Genomic DNA, 16,169 nt, shown 5'->3' with positions numbered 1-16,169 from the left:
TCTGGTGCTAATGGGAAATCATTATGAAGATCATGTAGTGAGGTAGGATAATCCAAATCAACTTCCAATATTAATCCCTTTTTTGATGAGGAATCATACTTAGCTAAGTCAAGTTCATCGATTTTATTTTGAGACATCCATTTAAAACCACCTGTTGGAAGATATTGTGACATAGCCCAACCATATAAATTATTTGCATCAAGATACATGATATAAGAAGATGGTTCTTTTTCATCATACTCTTTCATGTAGGGATTATTTGCTTTTCCATATCGATTAGCAATGTAACTGGTACCACCTCTTAGACCTTTTTCAATAAATTGGAACATATCAATATCAGTCATAAGTTCTAATTTGATACCAGTCATTTTCAACATAGCATCCCAACTCAAACCCGGACTTGTGAAATAATGACATGGATCTAACTTATAATATTCCAAACACGTTTTCCTGAAATTTTCAAAAACATCTGCTAATAAAAGTATGTCACTGTTTAAGTAAAGATCATGATATACTCCCATATTTTCTATTTTAAAGGTTTTCCAAACTTTTTTTGCATGGTCATAATCTTCATCTGAAATATGCTCATTATTCAATTGACTATAAAACTCTTCTTTTGATGGTAATTCAGTCATTTCAAACTTATCAAAGCTATCCATGTAATCATATGGGTATACACCTTTCTTCGTCATCAAATTGAAATATTTATCCTTTTTGAAAAATTCTCTCGTGTATTTCAAAGCATCTTTTGGAAGATTGTTAACAAGATTAGCAAGTGATTGGCTCATAAACTGAAAACTGTCAATAAATACCAAACTATTTCCCAACATAACAGCCATATATTTTTCCATGTTATTTGGAATTGCATTGACATTCATTTGACACTCCTCGCCTTTTCCATTCACATATGTATGTTTTTTAACAATTTCACCAATCTGCTGCATTATGAAATGACTATCGTATCCTCTCAGATTATGAAAAACCACAGGTATCTTACCAGTGAGTTTAAACGACAAATTGCAATCTTGATGTGCTGAACCTCTAAACAAACCTGTAATATGACAATGGTCCCTGACTCTTATATCTTTGTCATTATACAATATACCACAAATATGACACTTATCAGCTTTTTTAAATTGTTCTTCATCAACATTAGTCATTTTCAATGGCTTGTTGAATTTGTATTTGACAATGTTTTTGCAGTAACGTACTTCTTCTAACATTTGTTCTAAAAATTTGTAAACAGCATTTTCACCTCTATAATATTGAACATCCTTGGTATACTTATCATCGTAACAACAAACAACTTTATACCCATATCCACAATCTGTATGCTTTTGATAGGCATCTGTAAAAGATTTATCATTATTCCGCTGGCAACCATGTATCTTCTCTGTTAAAGCTTCAAAGTCGGCATATATTACAAATGGAGCAGGTAATTGCTTGTGGTAATGGTTATATTGTAAAATGTTGTTATCTTTACTTGGCATTTTAATAGCTTGTTCTCCATTTATTGCAATACAGTTTTTTCTATGGACATCAAGCACATCTTTCGTGCTAAAACATTGCAAACAATGCATGCAAAAATGTTTCTTATTTTCATGCTTGGTTTTGTTAAACATAAATCTATTAAAATCTTTGATGTACACAAAATGTTTATTCTCATTTTCAGATATAAGCAATAATTCCATATGATCTTCAAACTTTTCTTTTGAGACAAATAATGGATATGGTTGCTTATTCTCATAACCAAAAACATTGATATTGATTTTATTTTGTAATTCAATTTTATTTATCACCTTGATGGATACAGGAAATTCAATTCCATCATAATTAAGATTTTCGAGGAATTTTCTATCTGATTTTTTAATACGCTGTGGGTCTTTATCCATTGGACATAGATGCCTCACATGACACCATCTAAAACATTCATTGTCTTTATTCTGCAGATTAATTAATCCTTTACGAGGGTGTTGTAATTCAATTGGTAGTTTCAGATATGATGAACCCTTTGTTGGTTGATAATGCACAATATTTATATAATGATTGTTGATTGATTTAATAACCCATCCTGAACCCTCTGATATCCATTTAGCTATCTTATTCAAGATTTCTTCTGCAGCCAATTTTAGTGCTTCAGCAATTTCTGTTTGGTTGATAATTGTTTGAGCCTTACTGTTAAAATAGGCTTCCTTGGATATAAATACATCACCTGTTGTTTTCTCAAATTCTACTTTTAGAGTTTCAATAAACTTTAAACCCTTCATTGTCTCTAATATGTTTTTGATATAAAATCCTAGTTTTTTTATAGTTTTCTGTAATTGAACTAAAGGGTCTGTTTCATCTATTATATTAACCTCATATGATTCAGTAAAACCTTTCAAAGCTTTATTCACTTGCTTTATTTTAGTTCGGGGAGGTGGAACTGGCTTAATATTTTCCTCATATTCTTTAATCATTTGCTTGACATTTTTACGTGGTGCTGGAATAGGTCGCTCCATAATTTTTGAAGCAACTTTAGTGCGAGGAGCTGGAACTGGTTTGTTTAGTTCGATTAATTGTTGCACTTGTTTCGTTAATGCAGCAACATTCTCATTCTGCTTAAAAATAATTTGTAATAATTCAGATTTTGATAATTTTTCCAATGAATCCATATATATATGATTAGATTTTTTTTCTGGAATTTTCTCCATATTATATATAAGCGGTTTCTCTTTAAGCCTTTTTGGATTTGACCTTGGGAAATTATTTGCTTTAAAATGCAATACTTTTGCTATTTGCAGGTTTGCGGTGTCCATGTTTTCGCTTGTAAATGAGTCTAAAATGCAATACTTTTGCTATTTTTTGTCGCAATTTTTTGGCTCAATTTCTTGGCGCAATTTTTTTGTCGCAATTTCGGAAAATGCGCCTATACCATCATATCCTATACTACTAATTTCGGGGGCGGAATGGATCAAACAAACTATTCCATTCTGTGTATTTACTCTTGCTACTTACGATTCTTTGAAGCACATTTCTTCTTTATGCTGGCTATTTGATTGGCATTCAACACTATCCCATACAGTTGCAGACATGTGACACGACCTCTAAAATACTGTCGCACGTTGTTTACGGCTCCGATTCGAATTGGATGCTGAGTTGCCAGGTAAATGCGGCTCATACTTGTTCGAGAGACCTAAAGTCACAGGTAATCATTAGGTTATACAACCAAAGCTATAGTCACTCAGCTCTTGTTTGTGGCGCCGTATGCAAAAGTTCACTTGGACGGAGAAAGTAAGCCATTCGGCTACCGAGCAATGATTGCTTCGAGAAACAGACCCTTTTAGTGTTCTTGGTGTGCATTCGCATTCTTTAGTACCGTACGTTATTGTATCAGATAATAATCTGGTAATATTATACTGAAAATGGGGATATCTATGAAGTTGGTATATAGCACTATTAATTGCACAGGCAGTTCTTTTGGGTCCAACAGATGAACACTTCCAAATACCAACAGACTTTGCAAATACTGTAAATAAATAAATTAAAAAAATAAATAAATAAATAAATAAATAAATAAATAACAGCAGTGACTGAAAAGGGTAAGATAATAAATGGTAAGCTTGGGTTATGTAAATAAGTAGTCTTTGTTCATTTTGCACAAGAATGGTAGTATAAAGTAAAGATTCCAGGTCCTCGACTCGAGTCGAAACCACCGGCAAAGCTTTATGCCCAATAGTTTTATATTAAAATAAAAATCTTGCATCTTACCACTCGACCATTGACCCACAAGACAGCAATGCCTCTGGTGTTATCGTACATTAGTCCCACAAAGTACCATTTTCTCGGCAGAAAGCGATCAAAATACATGATTTTCCTGTAAGAGAAACGACGGTTGTAAATGTGTCCCTCAAGCAGGCTTGTTTCTGACAACCAAAGTCCAACACCGTGTCCCTTCCTTCGATAGTTGATTATCGGACCCGGTTTCCCTTCGGGGTAGACCCACAGAAAAATGGAAATCGAACTCCGTGTGTCAAGTCTGCCACCATCTCTATTTGGGAAGTCGATGAAACTGTTTTGTGTTCCTTGTAGATAAAACGATCCGCCGGGTCTACCGTAAGGTCCCGGTGAAGTATTCACAAAGTATAAAGAAGCCGTGGGAGCTCGGCGTGCGCCAATGTCTTTTCCTTGGGTGTGTTTGTTCAGAGGATATATGGCAAAGGCCACAGGAAGAGCTGTCATTTTAAAATGCAAAATGAAATAAAATATATGAATGTACACAGCCTGTCAAAGAAAAAAGATTGCTGTAATTTTTATCTTGTATGGTAATGGCTAGGTCACCAGAATAACTAAGGTGAAGATAAACTTTTTCAACACAATTAAGAAAAACAGCGAAGTTGCCCTTCTTTGGTATTTTCCCTGCATTAATAAATTTAGAAAAAGATTAAAACACCAGAATACTTATAAAACCATGCTTTTCCAAAGCGATTTGGCATGCGTTATTGGGCATCCCCGTTAACTGATCAAATTTAATTGACCGGGGGGGGGGGGGGGGAGTGAGAGAAAGACTTTTTGTCCCTTAATAAGCGATTTTAATTTAGCCTGTTTTTACCTCATGGGTGACGTAATCGAATAGGTTTTGTTTGGAAATTCATTTGGTTGGTTACTGAGCTGTTAACCTTGCGATCATCTGGAGATCATAGAATTACAGGCTGCACCGACTCGACATCGACCCGAACCTGTGCCAAATCAGTTATGCCTTCTTGGATTGATATATACGTTACGAGCGGTCAATCGAAAGAAGAATTTCTTAGGAATACTCGACAGCTATAACAGTAGCAAGGCGAAGAAGCAGAAGAACGGATGTTGGTTTTGTTACAGCAGAGGAACTTTCTAGAAATTGTTTTAGCGCTTCTGGGAATTCACCTCATAAAAGCCTACAGGTTTGTTTGTGAATTTGTACTGATGTACTATTTTAATTGACCGATTCTTCGTATTCCTAACATTTCCTAACAATTTCTAAATGTTTTCGGTGAATAAATTCGGCCAATTTTTCATATCGCTTGGTGTGCTGCTCACCGGTGAAAATTGTACGCTTTCGGTTTTAAAACGTAAGAAAAGACCTTAATATCTCACTAAAATTTTCATTTAGGAAAGCCTTTAGTCTGATTTTGTGTTTATTTTCATTCATGAAAAGGAGCATTTGATTTGATTTCTGGTTTTGGAAAAATGGAGAAAAATAATTACCACCTCATTTTTCAGTCTCTAAGGAAAAAGTATTGTGGGTAATATATACCTTCAAAGGTTTGTTGCATCGTCATATGCTCGATGCTACATTGGAAGAAGGGGGTAAAATCTGTCTCCTTCTAGGCCTAGTAACTGAGGTGCTTTGGGGTTAACTGATTATGATTAGAGTGCACGTTTTGTCTTGCCCCCGGTTGCTCAGTACTTACTCACCTTCTGCACATGCCTTTGTTGACAGGCGTCTTACTATGTTTATAATACCAGGGAAAGTGTTGGCTCGAAAAATATTCTTTTTCTTCTCTACAATCAATCTCAATTCATAGTCTTTGGTGTAGCGCCCTATTGCCAGGGCATACACTTTGACGCCTATAGCTCTCAAAGGAAGTATTGCCTTATCAAGCGCTACCGAATCTTCTGTGCGAGTTTGATATCCATCCGTCATCAATATCAGGATCTTTGGAACATTGCTCCGGCAACCTCTATCCTCAAGAAACACCTCTTCCGCTGCCGTTTTCAGTGCCAAATCTATCCTTGTTACTCCTCTGGTATAGGGAAGGCGTCCCACAGCATAAAGGAAACTTGGGTAACTGAAGTGACGAGTTAATGGTATTTGAACACTTGCTTTTGTGCTGAATACAATGACTGCTACATGTGTCCCTGACCGCGAGATTCCGAACTGGCGTACGACATTGCTAACGAAATCCTTTTCTTTGGAGTATCCCCATTCACCAACACTGCCTGACGCGTCTACCGCGAAGGTTATATCCACGGGGCGTCTGCACAAGGCACCTGTGGTTTAAGATTGTGGATAAAATAAGATTTGACAGTCGTTTGCTTGGAACTTTTGTAATGTTTCGGAATAAAATGTTAACTTAGCAAGAAAGGTGAAATGTTTTTCTTGCCACGAGCATGTGACGAAATAGTAGAGATGGATAAATGAGATGGGAATGGAATCGTATTCGTGATCTTTGGTATACTGGTCGGAGAAACTTGTGGCGAGCGAGGCTACTAACTTGGTTCACGTATTGATTTGAATAACCTTAGTGAGTAAAAACCTTACGTCGCTCTCTTGAAAATAAATAAATGTAATGAATGCAAGATAAGCAGCCAGTGTAGTGACTTCATTGCATTTCTGAAAGAAAGTAAAAACAAATTATGGAAGTTATTGAAGTTACCTGATGTTCCCCGCGGGGTGGATGTTCCAGTTGGTCTGCTTGTGGGTCTTGTAGCCGGCCACAATGGCTTGACTGTAAACATGAGCAAACGTGAATTTTATGACAGCTTCAACTATGTTTAAGGAAGGATATGGATGGAATGTGAATATTATGCTGTCACTGACGCGAGAGCGTTTTTCTCCCTGATGAAGATTGGGTCATATTATTTCTTTAAAGGCGACGCATGTCCAGGCCGCTTAATGTTAATCGTTAATTGGTAAAATGATTCCACTGTAGAATTAATGGAAACTAATGGACAAGAATACTGCTAACATGCCTCTCTCGAACCATTAAATTTTGAAACAACCCAGCAAAGAAATAAACAATTTAGTGATGATGATATTCTTTACCTTCACATTTGTGCCCACTGTATCCTGGTCTACAGCGACAGCGATAACCGGTTTCTTGTTTTTCATCGTCAATGCAGCTTCCGCCATTTTGACATGGACTGGAAAGACAAGGATCTTTCTCTAAAAAAAGAAAACATGGACCAAGTACAGATTAGTTGCAATTGTGGTGATGTTTTTGTTGTTGCGTTTGTTTGTTGTTGTTTTTTCGGAGACATCGGGATGTTATTGTGCAACAGTAGTCTGAATTGAAATAAAGTGTGTGTATGTTAGGTGTGAATAGTTAAAACGCCTCCAAATCCGGAGGTTCAAGGCTCAGTTCCCGCTCTGACCAGTATCTGGAGTTTGTTTCAGGGTATGAAGACTAAGTTGAACTCTCCGACGACACTTGTAAATAGCACACTGGTTTGGTTACTTCGATTTCTGCCACTTGGGATTTCTAACCTTAACTCGCTATTTTGAATTTGGAACTTTCTAATTTATTTTGCAATTATTTGAGTGGAGTACCTAGAAACTAAAGGTACATATTCGCTATGATTAAAGTAATTGCAATTAAGTCTTTTTTACATTTATGTTTAATTGTTCTAATACACCACAGACCCGGTTAGGTTCAAGGATAAGTGTCAAACGTTCTTGTAACTAGCAGTGAAAGACTATCGTGAATGACAGCAACAAAACCTTTCTCGCCTTAGTAACTGGTAAATGGGTATGTTACAATGTGGTAATTTGTACTTAACTTACACCGACAAAGCAACTAGTCTACACAAATAAGTTATTTAAATTTCTGGGGCGGAATGGATCAAACAAACTAAAACAAACTATTCCATTCCGTGTATTTACTCTTGCTACTTACGATCCTTTGCAGCACATTTCTTCTGTATGCTGGCTATTTGATTGGCATTCAACACTATCCCATACAGTTGCAGACATGTGACACGACCTCTAAAATACTGTCGCACGTTGTTTACGGCTCCGATTCGAATTGGATGCTGAGTGGCCAGGTAAATGCGGCTCATACTTGTTCGAGAGACCTAAAATCACAGGTAATCAACAGGTTATACAACCGAAGCGATAGTCACTCAGCTCTGAAATTTTTTTCACAACGATTCAATACTTTCGTATAACGATTACATTTAAAATTTATCACGCTCCTTGCAATATTAAGCATTTCTCAACCCCTTTAAATTCGATTGTTCTAAATGTCGACGCTAACTGAACTTGTTCATATTTTGTCTCGTGTCTTTGGCAAATCTTCTCACTCGTCTTAATTCAGAAGGAGTAATGCATTGAACATGATTGAAGAAATGCCATGTTTTAGATGATGATGATGATGATGATGGTGATGATGGTGATAATGATGATAGTGATGATCATGATGTTGATGATGTAAAGGGCGGAGAAAACGTCGGATCACCACCCATTCAAGGGTTGTGGACCACGACTGAGATCATGAACTGAATGAACAGTTTAAAGCTTCCACAGATGTCTTTTTTTGTTGACCTCAAATCTCACGAACCATTACTGATCTGGAGCGCAGCACTGTCACTCGAAATGACACTTGGAAATTGATATAGTGAAATGTTATCTTGTTTGTGGCGCCGTATGCAAAAGTTCACTAGGACGAAGAAAGTAAGCAATTCGGCTACCGAGCAATGATTGCTTCGAGAAACAGTTCAAACACTTATAATGTTCTTGGTGTGCATTTGCATTCTTTAGTACCGTACGTTGTTGTATCAGATAATAATCTGGTAATATTATACTGAAAATGGGGATATCTATGAAGCTGGTATATAGCACTATTAATTGCACAGGCAGTTCTTTTGGGTCCAACAGATGAACACTTCCAAATACCAACAGACTTTGCAAATACTGTAAATATATAAATTAAATAAATAAATAAATAAATAAATAAATAAATAACAGCAGTGACTGAAAAGGGTAAGATAATAAATGGTAAGTTTGGGTTATGTAAATAAGTAGTCTTTGTTCATTTTGCACAAGAATGGTAGTATAAAGTAGAGATTCCAGGTCCTCGACTCGAGTCGAAACCAACGGCAAAGCTTTATGCCCAATAGTTTATATTGAAAATAAATATCTTGCATCTTACCACTCGACCATTGACCCACAAGACAGCAATGCCTCTGGTGTTATCGTACATTAGTCCCACAAAGTACCATTTTCTCGGCAGAAAGCGATCAAAATACATGATTTTCCTGTAAGAGAAACGACGGTTGTAAATGTGTCCCTCAAGCAGGCTTGTTTCTGACAACCAAAGTCCAACACCGTGTCCCTTCCTTCGATAGTTGATTATCGGACCCGGTTTCCCTTCGGGGTAGACCCACAGAAAAATGGAAATCGAACTCCGTGTGTCAAGTCTGCCACCATCTCTATTTGGGAAGTCGATGAAACTGTTGGGTGTTCCTTGTAGATAAAACGATCCGCCGGGTCTACCGTAAAGTCCCGGTGAAGTATTCACAAAGTATAAAGAAGCCGTGGGAGCTCGGCGTGCGCCAATGTCTTTTCCTTGGGTTTGTTTGTTCAGAGGATAGATGGCAAAGGCCACAGGAATAGCTGTCATTTTAAAATGCAAAATGAAAAAAATATATATGGATGTACACAGCCTGTCAAAGAAAAAAACTTACTGTAATTTGTATGGTAAGGGCTAGGTCACCAGAATAACTAAGGTGAAGATAAATTTTTTCAACACAATTAAGAAAAACAGCGAAGATGCCCTTCTTTGGTATTTTCCCTGCATTAATAAATTTAGAAAAAGATTAAAACACCAGAATATTAATAAAACCATGCTTTTTCCAAAGCGGTTAGGCATGCGTTATTGGGCATCACCATTTATCAAATTTATTTCACCTGAGGGGTGGGGGGGGGGGGGGAGTGAGAGAAAGACTTTTTGTCCCTTATTGAGCAATTTTAATTTAGCCTGTTTTTAACTCATGGGTGACGTAATCGAATAGGTTTTGTTTGGTAATTCATTCGGTTTGTTAGTGGGCTGTTAACTTTGCGATCATCTGGAGATCATAGAATTACAGGCTGCACCGACTCGACATCGAGCCGAACCTGTGCCAAATCAGTTATGCCTTCTTGGATTGATATATACCTTCACGAGCGGTCAATCGAAAGAAGAATTTCTTAGGAATACTCGACAGCTATAACAGTAGAAATCCAAGATTTCAAGGCGAAGAAACAGAAGAACGGATTTTGGTTTTGTTACAGCAAAGAGGAATCATTAGCGGACTTGCTCAAAATTGCCTGAGCGCTTCTGGGAATTCACCTCATAAAAGCCTACAGGTTTGTTTGTGAATTTGTACTGATGTACTATTTTATTTTTATTTTTATTTTTATTTTTATGTTATTTTTAATTTCCTAACTATTCCTAAGTGTTTTCGGTGAATGAATTCGGCCAAATTTTCGCATCGCTTGGCGTGTTGCTCACCGTGAAAATTGTACGCTTTCGGTTTTGAAACGAAAGTCTCAATAAAATTTTCATTGAGGAAAGCGTTTTGTCTGTTTTTGTGTTTATTTTCATTCATGAAAAGGAGCATTTGATTTGATTTCCGGTTTTGAAAAAATGGAGAAAAGTAATTACCACTTCATTTTTCAGTCTCGGAGGATAAAGCATTGTGGGTGCTATATACCTTCAAAGTTTCGTTGCATCGTCATAGCTAAGATGCTCGATGCTACATTGGAAGAAAGGGGTAAAATCTGTCTCCTTTTAGGCCTAGTAACTGAGGTGCTTTGGGGTTAACTGATTATGATTAGAGTGCACGTTTTGTCTTGCTCGGGTTGCTCAGTACTTACTTACCTTCTGCACATGCCTTTGATGTGAGGCGTCTTACTATGTTTATAATACCAGGGAAAGTGCTGACTCGAAAAATATTCTCTTTCTTCTCTACAATCAATCTCAATTCATAGTCTTTGATGTAGCGCCCTATTGCCAGGGCATACACTTTGACGCCTATAGCCCTCAAAGGAAGTATTGCCTTATCAAGCGCTACCGAATCTTCTGTGCGAGTTTGATATCCATCCGTCATCAATATCAGGATCTTTGGAACATTGCTCCGGCAACCTCCATCCTCTAGAAACACCTCTTCCGCTGCCGTTTTTAGTGCCAAATCTATCCTTGTTACTCCTCTTGTATAGGGAAGGCGTCCAACAGCATAAAGGAAACTTGGATAACTGAAGTGACGAGTTAATGGTATTTGAACACTTGCTTTTGTGCTGAATACAATGACTGCTACATGTGTCCCTGACCGCGAGATTCCGAACTGGCGTACGACATTGCTAACGAAATCCTTTTCTTTGGAGTATGCCCATTCACCAACACTGCCTGACGCGTCTACTGCGAATGTTATATCCACGGGGCGTCTGCACAAGGCACCTGTGGTTTAAGATTGAGCATAAAATAAGATTTGACAGTGGTTTGTTTGGAACTTTTGTAATGTTTCGGAATAAAATGTTAACTTAGCAAGAAAGGTGAAATGTTTTTCTTGCCACGAGCATGTGACGAAATAGAAGAGATGGATGAATGAGATGGGAATGGAATCGTATTCGTGATCTTTGGTATACTGGTCGGAGAAACTCGTGGCGAGCGAGGCTACTTACTTGGTTCACGTATTAATTTGAATAACCTTAGTGAATAAAAACCTTACCGTCGCTCCCTTGAAAATAAATAAATGTAATGAATAGCTGCAAGATAAGCAGCCAGTGTAGTGACCTCATTGCATTTCTGAAAGAAAGTAAAAAAACATTATTGAAGTTGAAAAAGTATTCTTCTCACTCTAAAAAAAGATATTTGCTTGAGATAAAAGTACGTATATTCCAAATACATGATCATAGCTGCCTTTCAACTGTAATGATTCGTACATAAATGGTACCTGAAATCTCTATATACAATTTTTTAGAACCCCTTTTATAATGTCTTTTCTGTTATTTTCAACCTTTTTGAATACGTCCAGGTTCGACGTCCAGAAGATTATTTAAACTGTACTAAGCGTAACAAGGTTTCGTAATGGTAATATCATCTCTAAGTTATGAAGTAATTGAACAGAGATTTAAACAAAGCTTGTCAATACGCGGTAATAAGTTTCGAACAGACACTACTACATCCTAGCGAGTGATCCAAAACCAATAGTGCATCATTACAAAATATCGTGATTTAAAGTAGCCTGCCGGTGAAATAATTACTCACCACGTTAAAATGACAGTGTGTTTCTGCCATTTACCAACTGTTTTCTTTTAACTACTTTAATATATTTATGATGTCAAAAGATGTTTAGGTCTGGACACTTTTTTTTTTTGCTGTATATAATCAGGTTTAATTTTAGAGACCTGTTATCCCACAAGTTTATTTTTCATCGTAGGTTTCAAAAGGTCTCTACATTTCAAATAAAGTTCATTTTTAACAATGACCCCTAAGTTTGTCTATCACATACATTAAAAAAATAAAATAAAATAACCAACACTGCTAAAACTGAATTCTTGTTAATCAGCTATGAGTCTCTTTAAATTCATTGCAATTCTATTTGACAATACAATGAATCTTTAACTGATCTCCAGGAGTTCTGTTAAACAAACATCGCGCTCTCTATTGGTTTGTGTTGCTCTCTATTGGTTAGTGATTCTCTCAGCTCAACCGCGTAGCATGGGTACTTCCAAAATACGCGGTAATAAGTTTGAAACACACACTACTACATCCTAGCGAGTGATCACAATACCAATGGTACACCATTACAAAATATCGTGATTTAAAGTAGCCTGCCGGTGAAATAAGTACTCACCACGTTAAAATGTCAATGTGTTACTGCCATTTATCCACTCTTTTCTTTTAACTCCTGTAATATATTTATGATGTCAAAAGATGTTTAGTCTGTACACTTTGTTTTGCTGTTTATAATCACGTTTAATTTTAGAGACCTGTTGTCCCACAAGTTTATTTTTCACCTTAGGTTTCAAAACGTTTCTACATTTCAAATAAAGTTCATTTTTAACAATGACTCTTAAGTTTGTCTATCACATACATTAAAAAAATAAAAATAAGCAACACTGCTAAAAGTAAATTCTTATTAATCAGCTATGAGTCTCTTTAAATTCATTGCAATTCTGTTTGACAATACAATGAATCTTTAACTGATCTCCAGGAGTTCTGCTAAATTAATTAACACTAAAAGTACCAGATAGACGTTTGTGTTCACCAGGCATAAAAATGTTTCTTTTTATACGCTATACACTGATATCATAAAAAAAAAAAACATCCTTCGGCCCACACTATAGATTCAAGTGCACTGTACAAGATCGAACTTGATAAAGATGTGGTCTAAAGCATGGTTTTAACCCCAGAGCTATGATGTTTTGTGTTTTTTATTTTGTTCTTTCAGCGGGTGGTTCTAAAATTGTTATTTTCCCTTCTAAAACAATCGTATCCAGTCTAACCTCCCTTAGCGATCAGCTCTTGTGAGAAATTTAAACCCTTAACCAACTTTTCAAAGCAGCTTGATTCCCTTTCGCCTCCAGGAATGTATCAATATATATCTGGCCCCGCGAAAGCGTTCTCTGTGTTCAACGAAGGAGAATGCACGTCTTATTTTAACACGGAATAAGATCAGCCCTTCCCTCTCTCGTAGTTCTTTTTCAGGCGCATTTATCGTGCGGGAACTGGTATCTACGTTCGCCCCGCCTGCATGAAGCCTGACTGCCTCACTTTTATGTAGGGTTTAAATTCCGACTTAGGCGTCGTCCACACGTATCCGGAAATTTGTGAAAACGCAAATTTTTTTTTACGAATACGGCTTGCGTCCACACGTATCCAGCGTATTTTCCGGCCGTATCCGGAAATTTTTGGAAACGCTCTCCAGAGTGGAAATTTTTTTATCCGATACGAATACGTATACGTGTGGACGGTCGTATCCGGAAATTTTTGAATACGCTTTCGTCATTCTCTTGGATCCAGTCTTCACGGCGAGCATTATAAACAAACATGGCGTACAGCAAGCCGGGTTGCAGCTTCTCTGTTAGTTGCTCTGATTTCTAGTTTGATATCATGCGTTCAGATAAATGCAGCTATGATAAATTTACAGAACCAATACATTAGAGATCGACAGGATTTTTTGATATTGTTATTCTGGATTCGACCAAGAAGGACAAGCGCATAGTGGGGCAATTTTATCAATGGCACAACGCTCGAAGAAGAATGGAGAGAGAATTTTAGAGCTGCAAACTAGAGCAAATCAGAAAATTTCCGGATACAATCGGATACGTGTGGACGGCTAAAAACGATTCGAATACGCTGCGTGTGGACGCGAAAATTTTCGCATCCGCAAAAAAATATTTGCGGAAAAAAAAATTTCCGGATACGTGTGGACATGGCCTTAAGTACCGCCAAAATTGACACACGTATGCGTCAAAAGGAAGACGGCCTATGGAATGGGAGATCAGCGGCACTGAGTTATAGAAACGATGAACCTTATCATTACATAATATACTGTTATGATGTCAAAAGATGTTTAGTCTGGACACTTTGTTTTGCTGTATATAATCAGGTTTAATTTTAGAGACCTGTTGTCCCACAAGTTTATTTTTCATCTTATGTTTCAAAACGTTACTACATTTCAAATAAAGTTCATTTTTAACAATGACTCTTAAGTTTGTCTATCACATACATTAAAAAAATAAAAATAAGCAACACTGCTAAAAGTAAATTCTTATTAATCAGCTAATAGTCTCCTAAATTCATTGCAACTCTATATGACAATACAATGAATGTTTGACTCCAGGGGTTCTGCTAAACAAACCTCGTGCTCTATATTGGTTTTTTAATTAACATTAAAAGTACCAGATAGACGTTTGTGTTCACCAGGCATAAAAATGTCTCTTTTTATACGCTACACTGATAGCATGAAAAACTTATCGTTCGGCTCTATATTTAAGTGCACTATACAAGATCAAACTTCAGGAAGATGTGGTCTAAAGCATGATTGTACACCAGAGCCATGATTTTTTTATTTTTTTTTATTTTGTTCGTTAAGCGGGTTGTTCTAAAATTGTTATTTTCCCTTCTATACCAATTATATTCAGTCGAACCTCCCTTAGCGATCAGCTCTTGTAAGAAATTTAAACCCTACACCAACTTTTCAAAGCAGCTTGATTCCCTTTTTCCTCTAGGAATGTATCAATATATATCTGGCCCTGCGAAGGCATTCTCTGTGTTCAACGAAGGAGAATGCACGTCTTATTTTAACACGGAATAAGATCAACCCCCCTCCTCTCCCGTAGATCTTTTTCAGAGGCATTTATTGTGCGGGAACTGGTATCTAATTCGCCCCGCCTGCATGAGGCCTGACTGCCTCACTTTCATGTAGGGTTTAAATTCCGACTTAAGCACCGCCAAAATTGACACACGTATACGTCAAAAGGAAGACGGCCTATGGAATGGGAGATCAGCGGTACTGAGTTGTAGAAACGATGAACTTATCATTAAGTCAATACTATGACTCAGTCATAGATTGCCTAAGGCAACTGGTTGTTGTTTGGCACCCTATTAAAAACCAACTTTAACATCATTTGCTTTGAACATCCTAAATAATAATAATCACAATGAAATAACTAAACTGAAACGGACAGGAAGGGTGGAGGCTGAATTTGCACAAGCTATGACCCAGAGCTGCTATCTCTCAGTGAGCCTTGGAGTCAACCCTGTCCCGAGTAGATTTATTTTTGGAATGGGTCTCGGGGGACGCTTTGGAATGCCCACAGTTGAAATGTCCCATCAAAGAAAAACAATGGCAGTTACATTGTCATACATCATGCCATTTTGCAAGAAAAACAGTTCTAAAAAAAAATCTTGTCATAAAATGGCTGACTCATGGAATTAATAAAGAAAGAGACACCTGGCCATGGGCTCTGGTGCTACTCAAGGCCTGAAGCGCACATTCTCCTATAATCTTTGATTACTGCTAGTATTCAAAGACACAAACATTTAGAAACCTTTGATGACCCAAAATCGTCCAAGGGTTAGCCAAACTAAAGTAGATATCTCTCAAATGCTAATTTTGTTACAGCCGTAACAGTTGATAGTATATCCGCTTCACTTTTGAAGACTTGCCGTTTGTTCTCTGATCATGATCACTATGCACTAGATGAGAATAACACCGACTATATAAGTTGATATCGAGAAACTTGAACGTCTAAGTTAAGGACTCGAAGACTTTATTGAATCTCAAAATTAGACTAGAAGCAAAATTCGTGTAAATACCCAACAAACTCCCTTTCGGAACTGGGTAACCACTTAACCACTTAATATTGATCGCTCACTATCTCCTTCTCAAATTCAAGCGAAGGCGCAATCTACTCTCTCAAAACGTTGAAGCTAAGCTGA

The 16,169-nt window shown here is 37.1% G+C and overlaps 1 protein-coding gene across 1 annotated transcript in view; it reads right to left on the bottom strand.

Annotated features, from left to right (window-relative positions):
• Positions 1-14,992, bottom strand: part of LOC146467677 (uncharacterized) — a 37,168-nt gene extending 22,176 nt beyond the window's left edge. The window contains exons 1-9 of the mRNA XM_085125645.1: positions 14,923-14,992; positions 10,602-11,177; positions 8,892-9,355; positions 7,638-7,815; positions 6,788-6,907; positions 6,399-6,470; positions 5,437-6,012; positions 3,751-4,214; positions 2,998-3,175 (exon numbers count right to left, since the gene is read on the bottom strand). Of these exons, the coding sequence (XP_084981771.1) occupies positions 2,998-3,175; positions 3,751-4,214; positions 5,437-6,012; positions 6,399-6,470; positions 6,788-6,907; positions 7,638-7,815; positions 8,892-9,355; positions 10,602-11,177; positions 14,923-14,992 (2,698 nt within the window). The remainder of the gene's footprint in view (positions 1-2,997; positions 3,176-3,750; positions 4,215-5,436; positions 6,013-6,398; positions 6,471-6,787; positions 6,908-7,637; positions 7,816-8,891; positions 9,356-10,601; positions 11,178-14,922) is intronic.
• Between the last annotated feature and the right edge of the window lie 1,177 nt (positions 14,993-16,169).

This window comes from Pavona decussata, unplaced genomic scaffold, assembly GCF_977016875.1.
Source record: "Pavona decussata unplaced genomic scaffold, jaPavDecu1.1 SCAFFOLD_134, whole genome shotgun sequence".
In the NCBI taxonomy this organism is placed as follows: Eukaryota; Metazoa; Cnidaria; class Anthozoa; order Scleractinia; family Agariciidae; genus Pavona; species Pavona decussata.
The sequence above is the reverse complement of the archived record's forward strand: the minus strand, read 5'-3'. Positions and strand labels throughout refer to the sequence as shown.